This window comes from Pezoporus flaviventris, unplaced genomic scaffold (genome assembly GCF_033815535.1).
Source record: "Pezoporus flaviventris isolate CSIRO_AGI_PZ_B2104156 unplaced genomic scaffold, CSIRO_AGI_Pfla_v1 ptg000049l, whole genome shotgun sequence".
Taxonomy (NCBI): domain Eukaryota; kingdom Metazoa; phylum Chordata; class Aves; order Psittaciformes; family Psittacidae; genus Pezoporus; species Pezoporus flaviventris.
In genome coordinates, this window is record NW_026892597.1 from 2,143,955 (window position 1) to 2,160,671 (window position 16,717).

Below are 16,717 nucleotides of genomic sequence, written 5' to 3' on the forward strand. Positions count from 1 at the left end.
ATTTGCTAAATACAGTGCTGAGTGCCATGGATAGCTCAACTGGAGCAGATGGTACTGCTCAGCACTAGGACTGCGCAGGATTGGACCTGAGGGTCCCAATCGACTATCCCAAGTACCTGCATGCTGTTAACAAAGCAGGGTGTTCCTCCAAATTAAAGGCCTTTCCTAAAAGCCCTCCACCACATGGAGCCTTGTGCCATAAAATCTTGCCTAATTGTTTCTGGAAAGATTGGATTATTACCCGCAAGATGGAACAAAGGCCTTATACCCACAGCAGGATGAAATCACCTCTTTGGTGGTATAAAATAGGAAGGGGGGGGGGGAAGTGAGTGGGAAGTTTTACTATAGCAACCAAGTTTACATAATATCAATGTGCTTCAAGTGAAAGCTCTAGAAATGCTTAATTTGAGGTACCTTTTAACAGGGATAATTTTAAATGACGTTTGTTTCTGAAATGACTGATCGGCTACAATAGCCGACAGAAGAGGGGGGGAGCCTCACAGACAGCAAAGACTTCAATACTTGAAATTCATTCATAACCTTTAACCAGGGATTTAATTTTCTTTTTTAAAAGGGTTTTGGTTACATGCAAATTGTTTTATTTCTCAAAATAAGATAAATCATAGAATCATAGAATAGTTAGGGTTGGAAAGGACCTTAAGATCATCCAGTTCTAACCCCCCTGCCATGGGCAGGGACACCTCACACTAAACCATCTCACCCAAGGCTCTGTCCAACCTGGCCTTGAACACCAACAGGGATGCAGCATTCACAGCTTCTTTGGGAAACCCATTCCAGTGCCTCACCACCCTCACAGGAAAGAATTTCCTCCTTATATCCAATGGAACTTTCCCTGTTTAAGTTTTAACCCGTTACCCCTTGTCCTATCACTACAGTCCCTAATGAAGAGTCCCTCCCCAGCATCCTTGTAGGCCCCCTTCAGATACTGGAAGGCTGCTCTGAGGTCTCCACGCAGCCTTCTCTTCTCCAGGCTGAACAGCCCAAACTTCCTCAGCCTGTCTTCATACAGGAGGTGCTCCAGTCCCTGATCATCCTCGTGGCCTCCTCTGGACTTGTTCCAACAGTTCCATGTCCTTTTTATGTTGAGGACACCAGAACTGCACACAATGCTCCAGGTGAGGTCTCACGAGAGCAGAGCAGAGGGGCAGGATCACCTCCTTCGACCTGCTGGTCACGCTCCTTTGGATGCAGCCCAGGATACGGTTGGTTTCTGGGCTGTGAGCGCACACTGAAGCCGGCTCATGTTCATTTTCTCATCCACCAACACCCCCAAGTCCTTCTCCTTGGGCTGCTCTGAATCTCTTCTCTGCCCAACCTGTAGCTGTGCCTGGGATTGCTCCCACCCAGGTGTAGGACCTTGCACTTGGCATGGTTAAACCTCATGAGGTTGGCATCAGCCCACCTCACAAGAGTGTCCAGGTCCCTCTGGATGGCATTCCTTCCCTCCAGGGTATCAACCGAACCACACAGCTCGGTGTCATCGGCAAACTTGCTGAGGGCGCACTCAATCCCACTGTCCATGTCAGCGACGAAGATGTTGAACAAGACCGGTCCCGACACCGATCCCTGAGGGACACCACTCGTTACTGGTCTCCAGCTGGACACTGAGCCATTGACCACAACTCTTTGTGTGCGGCCATCCAGACAGTTCTTTATCCACTGAGTGGTCCATCCATCAAATTGATGTCTCTCCAATGTAGAGACAAGGGAGGACTATTGTGTGTTTAGTTTCATAAATAAAAGAATCCTTACTGCAAGGTCAAGGCTTCATAATGCAAAACTTTATTCCAGTGTTAGATCTAACTTGCAGAGGGGGATTTGTTACAGACAGTCAAAGCCTTCACAAATGGTAAAACTTTGGTGCAGAACCCGTTCCATTACTTTTTGCCACTCAAAGAAATGCACTGCTTTTTGCTCTAATTGTTTACAGCTTTTACACCATTCTTTCACTCTACCCAAATGCTTTGTGTAATGTGCATTCATGTGCTTTGCTTTCCTTTTTTCTCTCCTTCCATCTTCTTCTCCCTCCAGAATTCTGCTACTAAATCTTAGGGGGATGTGCTTCCTCCATTATAGGCAGGTAGGCTCACATCCCGCTGCACAAACTAAAATGCTGTATTCTCTGTTATTAGGATGCTACGCCTTCCAGGCTCCTGGTTTGCCTGGAAGGTTATTTCTTTGTGAAAGACAGGCAACAACTCATTTGCATTCCCTCATGCTATCTGGACCAGATTTCTTTTTCCCCTCGCATTAGCGGAAGATCCTGAGTGATTCCACTGAAGTCATTTGAGCCTGCTCCAAATTTACACCGCTGTCGCTGAGCTCTTGCTTCTGCCACCTCTGTTAGAAACTGGCTTTGATGCCAGAGATAAGCTTGAATCCCGAGCATGTTCATTGGCTTAGGGGGGAATAAAGCAGAGGATTTGAACTCTCTTCATACTGCCTTGCAGGCTTGGGAGAGAGTGAAGTCATTCAGAAACTTTCCCTTGAAGTGCTTCCAACAGTAGCATTTCCTTGGCCCGGTACTTGGGGCAAGCTAATTAAAAGAATGGCAATTAAGGAAAGGATGAGGAGGGGCTATGGAGAGGTGATGTGATGTGAGCTCCAAGCTGGATTTGGCTGCAGGATCTGGATGGGAAGGGGGGTGTCTGCTCATTCTGTCACTTGCTGAATGGAAGCACAGGCAGTGATGTCAGAGTGAGCTCATGTGCTCGACAGCAATCCACCGCCCAAGCCCTGCCTTTCTCTTGCTGAACTTTTTGTGGGTTTTAAGGGTTCTTTTTTGCTCTGAAGAGGTGTTCAGTTTTCAAAGGTTGTGTTGTTTGAAGGAACTGTATATAGCTCCGTGTTTGAAATGCTGCTCGAGCGGTGACTAATCTGCAAGGGATGAGGTGGAATTGCTTCATCTGCCCCACTTAGACGTACGGAGAAACCGAGGCACAGAGTAAATGATGTGAGTGCAGGGGCAAGCAGGCTCTGGGCCTCGGAGACAAGGGGAGGGAGGACAGGAGGTCACATCTGGACTAGTAGATGGAATAGCATTAAAGCCCGAGGATTGTGATTCCAAATTCCAGGTTCCTTCCTCAAAACTACCATATGCTCCACCAGCTGAAAAAGCTTAATATCGGCAGGCAGCGATAGCACAGCAATAATGCAGCTCCTCTAAGCCAGTGTTTAGATCTATTGTATGATTTATGCTGTGAAAATTAATGCAGGTTCATTTGCCATTCCCCCTCCCCACTCCCCTCTGTACTACAGTAACGGACCAAAGCTTCCATTTTTCCCCTTAATTTTTAATAAAAGTTGCTCTTTTGTGCACACGCGCCAGTCAAGACACTGGCATTAATATGACAAATAACAGAGCTGAGCCTGTAACAGTGTGTGAAATGCTCAGGGGTTTGGTTTTTGTTTTTCACCACTTACCCTCTGCGTTCGAGAGTTAATGCATACACAGACACTACATAATTTATGTTTGAGACCCAAATTATTCGAGTGCAGTTGTTCCCCATAAGCTCTCCTTGAGTCCTATCTCAGTATCTTCTATAGAGTGGGTTCCTTTTTGCATTTGACCCTCCTCCTGCTTCTGACTTTTAAATGGCAAAAGCAAATGTGCTTTGAAAAGTGTGTTACACTGTAGTTGTTAAATAAAGCAATAACCTATGCACTTGTAATGCTTTCTCTATGACCTACTTACATACTACTTCACCCTCCTTATAGTATGATTAAAAGCTGCTTTGAATCCACTATTCCCTCAAGGGATTTGAGGCTAGAATTTAACAAACTGCTGAGAAGGCTTAAGTCAGTAAGAGGGCTTCCCTACAGCTTCTTCCAGCTAATTCACATGTAATTAAAAGGAAAATAAATATTTCAAAAGAACATACGTTTTAATGAAGCATTTTTAAGCACTTACACCTTGTGAAACAGGGAAAATTTATAAAGATCTCACTATTCCATATGCAGATTTTAAGCAAAATTATTTGTGATCCTCTCCTTCCTCCCCCTTCTGCATCCTGGGCAAAAGGCAGCAGCAGTGGGGCTGTGGTCCTTAAAGGCGACAGGCTGGTGGGACTGAGAGCCTTAGATTTAGCACGTACCAAGTAAAAAGATGATGGAGAGGTGCAGATCCAGCCGCACAGGGCGCAGGGGGCGTGGATACCTCTTACTTTAAAGAATATCTTCATCCTCCCTGAGCCGTCTGCATTTCTCCTGAGCTAAAACCTGCCCCTTCTGCAGTGGCAAGATTTGGAAATTGAAAGTTAATCCAACTCTGCTGTGGGCTGGATTAACCACCATGGAGGCCTCAGATCAAAACCCAGGTGGCTGCTTCCAGCTGGAGAAAGTTGTGCTGGCTTCTCCTTTTATTTCGACTTGGCACTGATTTTTGTTCTATCCGCTGTATAGTCCTGTGCTGCGCTGGATGGGTGGCGTGGAGGAAGTGCCATCAATTTAGGAAAGAAGAGCCATAGCTTTGCTTTGTGCCTTTCTAGAGAGGAGTTTAGGTGCCATGGTGACGAGGACAGTATGCCAACATATAGAACAGAGCAGATTAATAACACTGTGGATATCTGTTCAGGATTGCAGCTGTCCTATGGGGATTATGCTGAGGGCCAAGTGAACCTTTTCTTTCTTTAGACTTGCAAAGTAGGCAGAAATTTTAGCAGCCTGAGGGGTTTTTATCTTCCTTTTAACTGTTTAAAGTGGAAAAGTGCAATAAACTGGATTCGGACAACTCGCCTGGTCTGTATTTTTTTTATGAAATCAACACTGGTCAAAACCTAACTAAACCTTGGCCTGACTGTTGTGTATTCACTTATTTATTGGTCGGTTTGGTTTAATTTTAGAGTAGTCTTGGAAAAGTTTAAGCTGAGTAATTTTTAATTCGCGTTTTGTTACTTTTCTGCGAGTGTTTGACTGCCGAGAACAAATCAAATTATAAATCCTGGAGAGCGATAGGGAAGGAGAAGCGCACACAGTGCAGAGAAGCGTTTTGTCTGTCTAGACTGCTCAGATCAGCCAGTAATCTTCGTAAATATGTTAATATTCTTTTGCCTGGAGCTGCTTTTGTATTGAAGCAAGGAGGGTTTGGAGATGCAAAGGAAAATGGATACAGATTTTCAGGGGGCGGTAGCGTGGGGAGGGTGGCTCCAGCTATTTGTATGTGTGGAATTCTGCGTGCGCCTGGATGGTGTCACTTGTGTGTGTGCCGGCTGCGGCCAGCTCCGGGTGCAGCCGGGTTGGGCACGGGCTTTTGGCAGGTTAAAAAAGCATGAAGCAGGATTTATCGCCGTTACTTATTTGAACCCCTTACTTCTGATCGCTGAGCGCACAGTTACTAATGACAGTCTCCCTCCAGCCAGCCACACCACTTTAAACGGGTACCGAGGGGCTGAGTAAGCAGGGATTTGGGCAGAGAGCGCACCCTGCCTCAGTGCTCCCAGCGCTCCCACTTCGGCACTGACCGCTGCGCCGGTACCAAAACCAGCGCGGTTCCCTCGCCCGCTCACCCCCCCCCTCTCCCCGCGTACCCTCCGCGGTGCCCACCCCGGCGGCGAGGCCGCAAAGTTTGTTCCGAACCGGGCCGCGCGTCCCGGTGTGTGCCCCCCCCCCTTCCCGTCGTGCCGCCGCCGCGCTCCGGGGCTCTAGGCCTCTCCCCGGGGGCGCAGGGGTTAACGGGGAGCCGCAGCGGGGCGATGGCTCCGCCTCCCAGCTCAGCACCTGGCGCTCCACCGACAGTTGCCTCAGCAGTCGATTTCGGAGGGGATTGGCGGAAAAAGAAAGCCACCGAGAGAAGGGGGAAGAGAGATGTGACAACTGCCGGGGCTGGCGGCTGCCGCGGGGAGGCCTCCGCACCTGTGCCTGCCTCTCCGCCGCCCGGCGCAGTTGTGGGAGCCGCCGAAGCCCCGCCGCATCCTCCCTCCGCACCGCCGCGGCGCGCCCGGAGCACAGCATGACTTCTTCGTTCAAGCTGGATTTCCTTCCGGAGATGATGGTCGACGGGCGCTTGCTGGTGGCTGATAGAATGTAAGTGGCGGTGCTGGGGCTAACGCTGGGTAAACCGCCCCCCCTTCCTTTATCCCTCCCTACATCCCTTCCCCGCCCCGACCCCGCGTCCCTTTCCGCGGGAGGGGAAAGGCGGTGTGGGGTGGTGGGGGGGTGTTGTTGTGTGTTCCCAAGTCAGTGTGGGTGCTCTCCGCTCCGTGCCTCGCCCCGCAGCCCGGTGTTTGGTATTCCGGCGGGCGCGGGTGAGTGCCGGGTTTGTACGTGCTGCTGATGCAACGTGGAGGAAGGAGCGCGCCGCGGCCGCGCACAGCTGCCTCCGCACCCTGCGGGAGTTCCGCCGCGGACACTTGCGCCCCAGCCCGCTGCCTCTCAGCCCCTTCCCCCGGCCGGTTAAAACCCCTTTGCTGAATCTTCGTCAGTAAACCGCGGAGCATCCTCCGGGACTGAGAGCAGGCAGCAAGGAAAGGTTTTCTGTTTTGCTTTACCCTGTCCCCAAGTGCTCCCTGGTCCGGAGAGTGTTGTTTAGGGTGAGGGTGGTTGTTGTACATGCGGTTGAACTCGTGGTGAGATTGATCGGGAGGTGCTGAATGCTGCTATTTCACAAAGAGAAGTATTCCCCTAGCCCGCGTCTGCTCCATTAATCTCGATCTGAAAGTTTCTATCGTCGTCCTCTTGGGCTTTGCCAATTGACAGGGATTTTCAGGTAACCTAAGCCTAATATGAACACATAAGAGCTAGAAATGAGGCAATAGTCACTTGTTGAAAGGTACGAAGACCGAGCGCTGCGTTTATTACAGCATCCAAAATGCCTTTTATTTCGTTGCTTTTCCTCTCATCAGGATGACAAATGTGGTTTGAGTTGCATTAGAACGAGGTTAGAGGCTTTGGCATTGACTCTGCACTGGAGCTATTCTGGTTGAGGCAGCAGTTAAGTTACAAGTGTAAATAAAGCCGTGTGTGCAGCAGAGACTGTCACCTGCGATTTGCTGCACACTGTGCCCCCATCTAAGACTATTCAGACTTTTATTACCTGCTTTACTGGCAACCAAACTTTCTGCTAAGGCGGAGTGTTTTCCCTTGCACCAGCAAATGCTCTGAGTGGAGATACTCGGTAGTTGCCATTTGTTGCAGCAGCTGAGATTTATCAGCATGTAGGAGAGGGGAGAGAGGCAGGGGGAGAAGCTTCTTGGTGCGGGTGACTTACACTGTTGTTACAGTCCTTGAAGGACAACGAAGTATTTGCCTAAGTGCTGCCCGTTGTCTCTGTTTTGTGATGTTAAATTCACTGCTGTGTTTTGGCTATCCCATTGTAAAACCCCAGTTTTTATTGGCACCAGTCAGTTTTGGGGGGAAAAAAAAACCGTGCTTTGTTTCTCCCCTTTTGCATCAAAATTGCATAGGTTTGACTGCTGGGGTACAAAGTTGCAGCTGAACATACGTTCCACTTGCCTTGCAGCCCTCTGTAGGGACCTGCCACAGCTGAGCTTCCCCTTGTTTTCATCATCTCAGCTTTGATTAGACTTTCTACCTGCTGTCCTTCCAGGCAGTCAGAAAAGACACTGCTAACAAACATCTCCCAGCTCAAAGGCACTATTAGCTGTGGCTGATGATGCCCTGTTGTCACTTAGGCTTATATAACTTTATCTCCAACTTCCCCCCCTCAAGGGGGAAGCATCATGTCAAACTCCTGCTCCTGCATTGCTATCTTTATACTCCTGTTCTCAGGGAAGCATTCATAATGTATTTTAACACAGCTTGAAACAGTCAGTGTTCAGTAGACGCAGGTCTTAGTGGGTCCAAAGAAATAAAAATTACTCTGGAGATGTGTCAGCTTCTGAGTGGATCTCTAAATACAGAAGTTTAATAATGGAACTGTTACATAGACGCATGCTGATTGGGTTTGGTGCTGGTATCTCATGTATTTTGGGGGGGAGTGGGCTGACTATGTAATCTTGAAGGAAAAAAACTTTACCTCCCGCATCTTCAGTGGTTGTGTTGTGATGTGCTTCCTTGCATTAAACCAAGCTTTGCTTTGCGGCTGATCTAAGTAATCATGAAGATGTAGGATTCCAAGGGACCATGTGTCATGCATGCAAATTAATATTGAGGCTAAATTGGTATTAACGAAGGGGAGCTTCTGTTCATAAAGCAGAAACAATCTTGAAGCTAAATGCTGCCTGTGGAAGCTTTGCTACACTGCCTCTCCAAAACTCTGTAATTCACTATACAGAAACATCCTTATTTTGTCCTTCTAGCCGGGTGGAGACATACATTTATTTGCTAGTTCCTAACTCTCTGGACTAATCAGTGCTGACGAGAATGCAGTTTGATTACGTGTAAGGGGTCATGGGCACATATGCACCTTACCCTTTAGCTGGCCCACCCCGGGCATGCAGCGTTCATGCAGCATTCAGCAGGATGGCACAGAGCATTGGAGAGCAGGCTCCAAGTTACGATGCTGCACAAAACTTTTAACCTCACCATCTGGTCTAGCCATTGAGTATCGCTTAGTTCAGTCTTTAGCAGAAAGGAATTTCCTATTTTAGAGTGAGGCAGTTAGCAAGATATATGTAAAACTCTTCTGCTTCACAGTGAAAATTTGCAGAACCAGATTTATTTGGGTTTTCTTATGCCGGTGGTGTACCAGATGTTTTAGGAAATCGGTATCTTCCAGTACCGATTTTTACACATTCTTTTATGACACATTTACACATTCTTTACACATTCAACAGTTCTTTGTAAAGGGAACTATTCTACAGAATCATCCGTTCTTTCAACAAGCAGAAGGAGGAGGATTTTCAAGGAATAACTTTCGGTGCATACCTGATGTGAAAGTTAACTGACAGCTTGTAAATTGTCAAAGTTAAAATGCTCTTACCTCTGTGAGACTTCATTGCTCCTAAGTGTTGATTCCTTCCAAATTCTGCTTCTGTTATTATCTAGCAAAATAGCAATAAAATAGAACATCAGATACCTACACTGTGTGCACGGCATCAGTGTACCTGGTTAGTAGCTGAATGGCAATTTTGCTAGTAATTAATGAAATGACATTAAAAAGCAGATAATGTAGGATATGAAGCATAAAAATGCATGAACTTTTGTTCTTGAGGACAGATGGCAAGGTGGATGCTCTCATCATTGTCAAGGCTTGCAAAGAGGCTGTTTGGGTAGTGCACTAGGTGCAGGATCACAAATTGATATTATCTGTAGCTTGTGTGTAAACTATGTGGAAGAAGCAATTTTGAAGAAAAGATGTAGGTGGAAGTGTGTGTGTGTGTGTGTGTGTATTTGGGCAGGGTATGAGGGGGTTAATGGTTACCAAGTGTGGTTATAAAATCTGAGTTCAGTGTAATTTGCTTAGTGATTTCTTTGACTTACATGTATGTGCCAACTGGATGGTTGTAAAGTGGTTGCTTTGAGGATGAAATACTCATCACTGTAACCCCCCACGTTGATTTCTGCAATACCACCAAAGGTTTTTCCATTCCATATTGCACCTTCCACTGCCTGGGATTGCCTTTAATGTAAATGAGTAAAAGTGTTTGTTACTACTGAGATAAACTGAAATTCGACTTTAATTTTTGGTAGCTGGATATGATGGCAATAAAATACATGATGCTTAAAGCAGTGCACATGCAACTGCATGGCTTGCATGGCAATTATGCATATTTAGCCTTTGAATTCCTGCCTCTTTGAATCGGAGATGAGTCAAAATCAGATGTATGTGCAATATGCTGCTAAAAAGGCAGAGGAGATAAATTTTCCATACTTCTTGTTTGCTTGTATTTATTGTCTAATAGATAAGGGATATAAGCATTCACGGGCTATTCTTGCACTTCAGACCACCAAACCCTCCCTTTCTGCACCAAATCTGCAAAACAGGACTTTTCCCAGCACGAAGTGAAGATATTAAAATTGGTTGTTTTTATTTTATTTTTAAACTTCTCAGAGAAAACTCAACACACTGTCACAAATAATTTTTCATCTACCTGTATTTAGTTTTTTTATTCATATGTAGAACATGAAACCCTGAATTGCTAACTGAAAATGGATAGCTGGGTATCAGCTGGTTTTTATATCCATAGGCTCGTCCTTATACTGGCATTTCATTCTCATTTTGATTCAGTAATAGCTTTATTTTAGGTATTATGACTTTAGTTACTTGCATGACACATTCCTTGGGCCACTACTGATGGAAAGCAAAGCAAAAGTATAAAATTCTGGACTGTTGACAAAAGAGTTTCAGAAAGGAAAAGAAATCTTTGGCTGTTGATTAAGTAATTGTGGTTTCATGGTGTCCTTCTCCCCATCGTCTTGTCTAGTTCCTGCCTAGAACCCCATTCAGTAGTTAACCTGTGGTAACTCTCGGCGCATTAATGTTTAAATATATCTGCCACTCTCTATGATATGATCTCACAGGTTTTTAAGCCTCCCCCACATGTATTCATCATCCCAATTAATCATCAGTTATGATTGCTTCAAAAACTTTGATAGCTCTAAATATTTCATTGCATTTTAGGATGTTTTTTGAACTGAGGAGCACTTGGACTATTCAAATTTCATTATTAATTCATAGGTTTATATAAAAATATTTGACCCAACCGATACAGGAAAAGGTGAAGAAAATCTTTTTTAGTTTTTAAAAGCCCCTGGAATGCCAGGAATATGCTTTGGCAAGACAACCCTCTAGAGAAAAATCGTTGTTTTATAGTGTAAGCATATAAACCCCACTTTCCTTCTAAAGTGAAGTGATTTCACCCCCCTTCGTTTCCGCAAACTGTGTTTTCTATAGCAGGTTATTGCTTGTGTGTTCATATAATTGCAAACTATATTGCATCTCCTGACATGGTTTGCTTTGATTAAAACAAACTGGTGGCAGGGTGAGGTTAACCAGAGGCTAAAGTCACAAAATAGAGGATACATGTAGACAGTGAGGCTGAGCTTTCCTTAGTGAAGAAGTGGGAAAACAGGGAAAACCTTCCTAGGTGCAAGAAAAATGCATGAGCAAGACTGCCTATTTGGAAAATAAAAACTAATTAGGGCAATAAATGTAATGTTCTCAAGTAATTGTGTAATAATTATCCCCCTTTAGAATCATCATACTTTAATTGCTTTCCCCCGCGTTCCCGCGTTCTGCATGCCTATGGAAAGGAAGAGAAGCGCTCGTGTTCCCTCCAGGATTTCATTTTTCATTTGCAGCAAGCTGCTGGCTTTCTTGTAAAGGTTTTCAGAAATATGTTGCCTTAAATGCTGTTGTGTTCTTCCATATGGTGTTAAGTAGAAAAGGTGAATGGCAGATGCTGAAGCTATAAATTCCCTCCTATCGTCCAGGTAAAGCACCCCAAGCTTTAGTTGTGCCGTTTATCCATCCTGTGTATCACAGGTTTATAATCAGTCTCTCATTTTTATTGAGGCTTGTGTTACGTAAAGAGGACACACTTCAGCAGTGCGTTCTTTTTGCTCACAGCTTGATCCTTGAGAAATCAGCTGACAATAGTTTAAAATTACAATATTAATAAAGAGGAGATCATCTGGCCTTCAAAATGACATCTGAAAGCAGCTTCTGTTTTGTGTTAAATCTTAATTACTGTATTTAAATGAATGCTTAAATGAGCCAATTCACAAAGGAGTTGCCTACTGTACCAGTAGTGCCTGTTGGGTGATTTATGTTTCTTTGGATTTACAGGAATACGAAAAATAGCTCATATTGAAGAGAATAGCTATATTTTCTTGCCTCTTACAACTCAGCTGAAAAATACCGAATATCTTGCGACTGCTCTGTGTCCTAGGACAGCTTCTCCCTTTCCTGGCTGCTCTTGCCTATCAGATGATGGCAATACTTCAAGCCGATTTCAAAAGCGATGCTCCGAAAGAGGCATTGGTGCAAGAGCAGTGGGAAAGGCTCTGCACTGGCCTCCTGAATGTTATTTTGTGAGTTTACCCATCACTTACTATTAGGGCAGCATATTGTTATGCCTGAGGGAGGGAGTAATGGCTTAGGACTGGGGAGAGACTTACACCATGCCTATGAATGCACCAGCCCTGCTGTCTTGGGTTAGGCTGGAAGGGACAGGATCATATCCAGCTGAGCCCAGGCTACTCTGAAAGGCAGTCATGTCTGTGCCCACCTCACTCATCCTCTGTGAAGGAGTATGCAGGAAATTAATGGCCTTTCTTTCCCCATCAGCCTACGCAGGTTTAGCCACTTCAGGTGTGCCAGGGGAATGTCAGCAGCGATCCGAGTATTTTGGTTATGATTTTCACCCCCCTGTTAATTTCTTAAATTGTTTTGTGGATTTCACTCTGGGGTTTTAAGGTTTATGACCATGATTATTTCAGAGATGCAGCCATTGGCCATGAAAATGACGTTACTGGTACACTGATTTATTGATCTTAAATTATTACTTCCCTTTTTCATTCAGTTAGCATTATAAAGAAAATACAGTCCTGATAGAGAGGCCTGTCTCCCCTCAGCGTTGGTATTTCATTGCAACACTAGTTTACAACTTTTTCATGTTTTTTTTTCCATTCAAGTGTCCTGGCCTCTGGACAACCCTGCAGTTGCTGTATGTGTAAGAGATAGATGCATCTATCTCTTTAGCTGATGTGTATAGCTGGTTATCTCCATACTGGGAGAGCAGGCAGTTCCTTTTGAACCAACCGTATGACCCTTTCTGTGCCAGACTATAGTGTGCATTTCTTGTACTCTGTTCCTATATCCTTTGAAGCAGTTCCAGTCTGATTGCAAGCCAAGCTGACAAGAGCTATCTTTTGTTTCATAACCCTGATAAATATTGAAGATCCCTTCATCCTCTTCATCCAAAGGCGTGACGCTGTCTTCTTCTTTAGCATCCACACGCTCTTCCTGTTTCTTGCTTCTTCACACCTTTGCCCCACTAAATTGCTCAGAAATGCAAAAAAAAAAAAAACCTAAAACAAACCCACAGCTTGTTTGACCCACCTCTTGTGTGACTGACTCTAGTCCTTGGTGACACTTGGTCTGTTGTCACTGATGGTGCCTGGCCTGGTATACATGAGATAAGTTGATTTGCCTGAAACAGGTAGTCGAAAGTTATTAACTTCTGGCAGAGGATAACTGTATTTGAAAACCTACAAAATCAAGTGATCTATTCCCTTCTTCTCCCTATTTTTTTCCCCTGTCTCATTCAATTGCTTGGATCTGTCAGCCTTTGCCTGCAACTCATCGCTAGTGAGACACATCTGGTTGTGCCCTATATCAATAAACGCTTTTATTTTGTTTTCATATCTATTTTACCACAGGTGGATCATAGAACAAGCATTAAGAGTCTGAAACACTGTTAAACACACTCTGCCCAGTGGCTATCACTTAAAGGAAACCCTATTCTGGACCCAATTGTAATACAAAATGGTGCAGAAATTTCAAGTTAGATGGCTGCTGTTTTGCTTGATTTCACCTTTTCATGTCTTTTTGGGGTGGGAATCTATCATTTTATCTGTAATGTTTCTGTATAGACATATAGAAAAGTTGATAATTTCATTAGTCTGTAAATGAACTTTCAAAATTTTGGTTTGTTGTTTTTTTTTTTTTTTAAATTTAGGTTAATTTCGTCTTCCAACATCTCATTGCTTAGAAACCTTTTTTTCGTACTTTAACTCCCCTGTACCAACTACTTCTACTCCCTGCTGTGCAAAAAAAAGAGAGAGAAAAAAAAATCAGGAATTTACAGAGCGTATTACTTCAGGTATGAATTTCATCTTTAGAATTGATCCAGAAAATGTCTTGATTGGAGGCTGCTTCAGAGATTTTACCACATAGCCATAAATGCCTATTTAAGGAATAGCCACGGGTTGAGATGATGGCTCCAGAGAACAAATTGCAAGTCATTCCCCCCTTGTCCTAAACTGACCTATGTAACTTAACTCCTTCCTTAAAGCACTGAAATTGTAGGATTGCAAGGTGAGCACTGGCTGTCTCCAGCAGGTTCTGAGTTGCCAGCTTCTTATGGAGATGAGTATTGAATGTGAGGGGACCAGAGGGAAGAGGAAGAAATAAAATTAGCATTTAATTTGCAGGACGTGGAAAAACAGATGACAAGAGAAGCAATTCTTAGAAAAAGAGAACCTCTCTGGACACGTAAAGCACTATTATCTGATATTTTATTGCTGACTATAGCCCGCAGTCATGTTCAAGCCAAACTTCCAATGGGTTTAGAGGAGCTTGGCTTGAGTGAGTAATGCATAATGCTGGGCTTTGCATCCTCTGCCAGGCTGTCCAGCGCTGAACCACAAACTGCAATTGTATAAATGGATTTTGCAGTCTTTTCTTTTCCCATTGCTCACTTCAGAGTGATCCTCAACATGGAAACGAGAGGCAACTAGCGTTTCAGAGTCTACCTTGCTGGCCGAGTGAGTTGCTGTCTTGCTGATGGAGGGGAAGAGAAGTTGATTTTAATTGTGGAGGTTTTCTTTTGAGGGATGTTCAGACATCTCAGGTTGGGGCAGGGGGTTTCTTTTGTTCTTGACAAACCTTTTCCCCTTTGCCAGAGAGGAGGATTTGTGTCGATGCCTGAGGGCTCTCAGTTTTCACCGACATACATCTCTATGGTTTGGCTGCAGAAGACAGAGTAGAACTTCTTTTAAGTTGGTTTGCTGTCTGTGGAGGAAAGAGTAAATGCAGCAGCTTCATAACAGTGCTCAGATACAAAGAAAATCCTCCCCTGTATTACATATTTTAGAAACAGTTGCTTTTGCCTGATTTCATTACTGCTTAAATGTAGCCTAGCATTTCACTTGCTAGATCCTAACAAGTATTTATATTTGAGATAAGGTTGTGTAGAATAGGAGCACCTCAGTTTCATTACCTTCTGACCGTGCTCGTTTCTGTGCTGTTCCTGGGGTATTTCACTTGAATGGAATGAAGCTTTGCATGATTTTTTTTTAATGTATTGTAGAGCATAATGAATCAAGGGCAGATTCTGTGTACTTTGGACCTTTTTTTTCCCCTGCAATCGCTATTACAAAGTGGCCATAAAGATGTTGATGTAGTGTTCCTAGCTGTCATTGTAAAGTAAGGCAGAAACAACTTTTCAATATCCTATACAACCCCTTCCTTTGGGACAAATGTGCAGTAGTTCATACAGGAGTGAGATCTGTTTTCCAGACAGAAATGCTGCTTACAAGACGTAGTTTGGCGCAAGCAATCTCCAACAACACTGGCTGATCCCTGTGTTTTCAAAGCACTATTCCAGGCTCCTTTAGGTCATTTTTGTGGTGCAGTTTATCAGATTTGGGCAAAATCCTGCAGCAGCACTGTTGTTGCCTGTGTGTCTCTGCTGAGGAACAGCAGGTTACCCATAGCAAGAGATGCATGCCGTGATTCCGAAAGGACCAGTTTTCAGCTCCCGAAGATGCCCATATTTGCTACCTGGAAACTCTGCAGGAGCTAGAGACTTTTTGGCTGTTTCTGTGTCTCTTTGCTCCCTCTGTCCTCACCTCCACATCAGGGGATACTCAGACTTCTTTCCTTTGCTGGCCTTCAGAGGATTTGAAGGTCTCTGAGCTTCCCTAGGCTCTCCGTTTCCACTCAAGTGGGAAAGGAAATGGAGAGGACTGCTGCTGACTTCAGCCAGTCGGGGCTCGGATTTTTCTGTTTGGTTTGAAGCTACAGATACATGTTTGGAGTTGAGAGATGCCAGGCCCCTGGGTAACATGAATATTGTGGGAGAGAGATGTGCAGCTGAAAACAGGGGGAGAAAGGAATGTATTTAGGCAGACTAACAGATGCAAATTCGGGATTACTTAGCAGATAAAATAATCATATAAAACTATGTTGTATTTAAGAAGTGGAGCATCGTTTGTGTTAACAGGAATGAAGATTTTAAGCTCAGCAAAGCCTCAAATCCCAGAAAATGTAAAATTGCTGCTGATAGTTTCTGGATGTGAACCTGGGAGGCTTCATGGAAACTTAGAAGGAAATAAGTCAACTTCCCTCTCCTTCCCCAAAACTCTTTGGGCAAAAAATACCTAAATATTTAACAGCAGGTAATCACATTGCCAAGAACCAGCAAACAAAGCCCTTTCAACCAGTCCTATAAATGCTGTGAATAATGAAACCCCTCATAGATCTAGCTGGAAAATTGTTATTTTTTTTCTTTTAACAGTGAATAAGCTCAGCATCTAGCACTTTAAAAATCCATCAGCATAGCTGAAACTTTTTTTCCCCAGTCTCTTACCACTTCACGTCATATTCTTCTCTGTCCTTGACATACGCAATTTGCCCTGCTTATGTCTGTTTAGAATGCTGGGAGCTTTCGGCATGCTACAACATTGCATGCCTGCAAGAAGCCTTCCCCCTTTCCTACCTCACAAGGTAAGAACTGCCCTGCTCTGTTCTCCCTTATCACCACCCATTCAATATTCAAACACCCCTGTCTTTCCTACCCAGCCTCTTTGGTGGAAGAACTTCCTATAAATATCTGTAAAACACGTACTTTACTTTCCTCCTTCTTTGACAAGATAGGTAAGAGAAACCAGTGGAACTTGGAGACCCTCCTAGAATTTAGATCTGAAGGGCTTAATGATTTTGTATTCTTACTATCCAGCTAGTGACTCATATCTTGAACGTCCCTCGAACTACATACGTCCTTTCTGGTCTGTGCTCACTGATACAGCATATTGGAATTATCAACCCTGACTATGATATTCTAGGTCTTCT

General features: G+C 44.4%; 1 protein-coding gene across 11 annotated transcripts in view; it reads left to right on the plus strand.

The window, feature by feature from the left end:
* CELF2 (CUGBP Elav-like family member 2) overlaps positions 1-16,717 on the plus strand; it is a 563,629-nt gene that overhangs the window by 308,900 nt on the left and 238,012 nt on the right. For 3 of the 11 annotated variants that reach the window (XM_061468601.1, XM_061468603.1, XM_061468602.1), the window contains exon 1: positions 5,703-6,042. The exons of 7 other annotated variants lie outside the window; for them this stretch is intronic. In XM_061468601.1, the coding sequence (XP_061324585.1) occupies positions 5,969-6,042 (74 nt within the window). In that variant the 5' untranslated portion in view covers positions 5,703-5,968. Of the gene's footprint in view, positions 1-5,702; positions 6,043-16,717 lie in introns of those variants that run through there. One more of the 11 variants, XM_061468604.1, reaches the window with a different exon arrangement.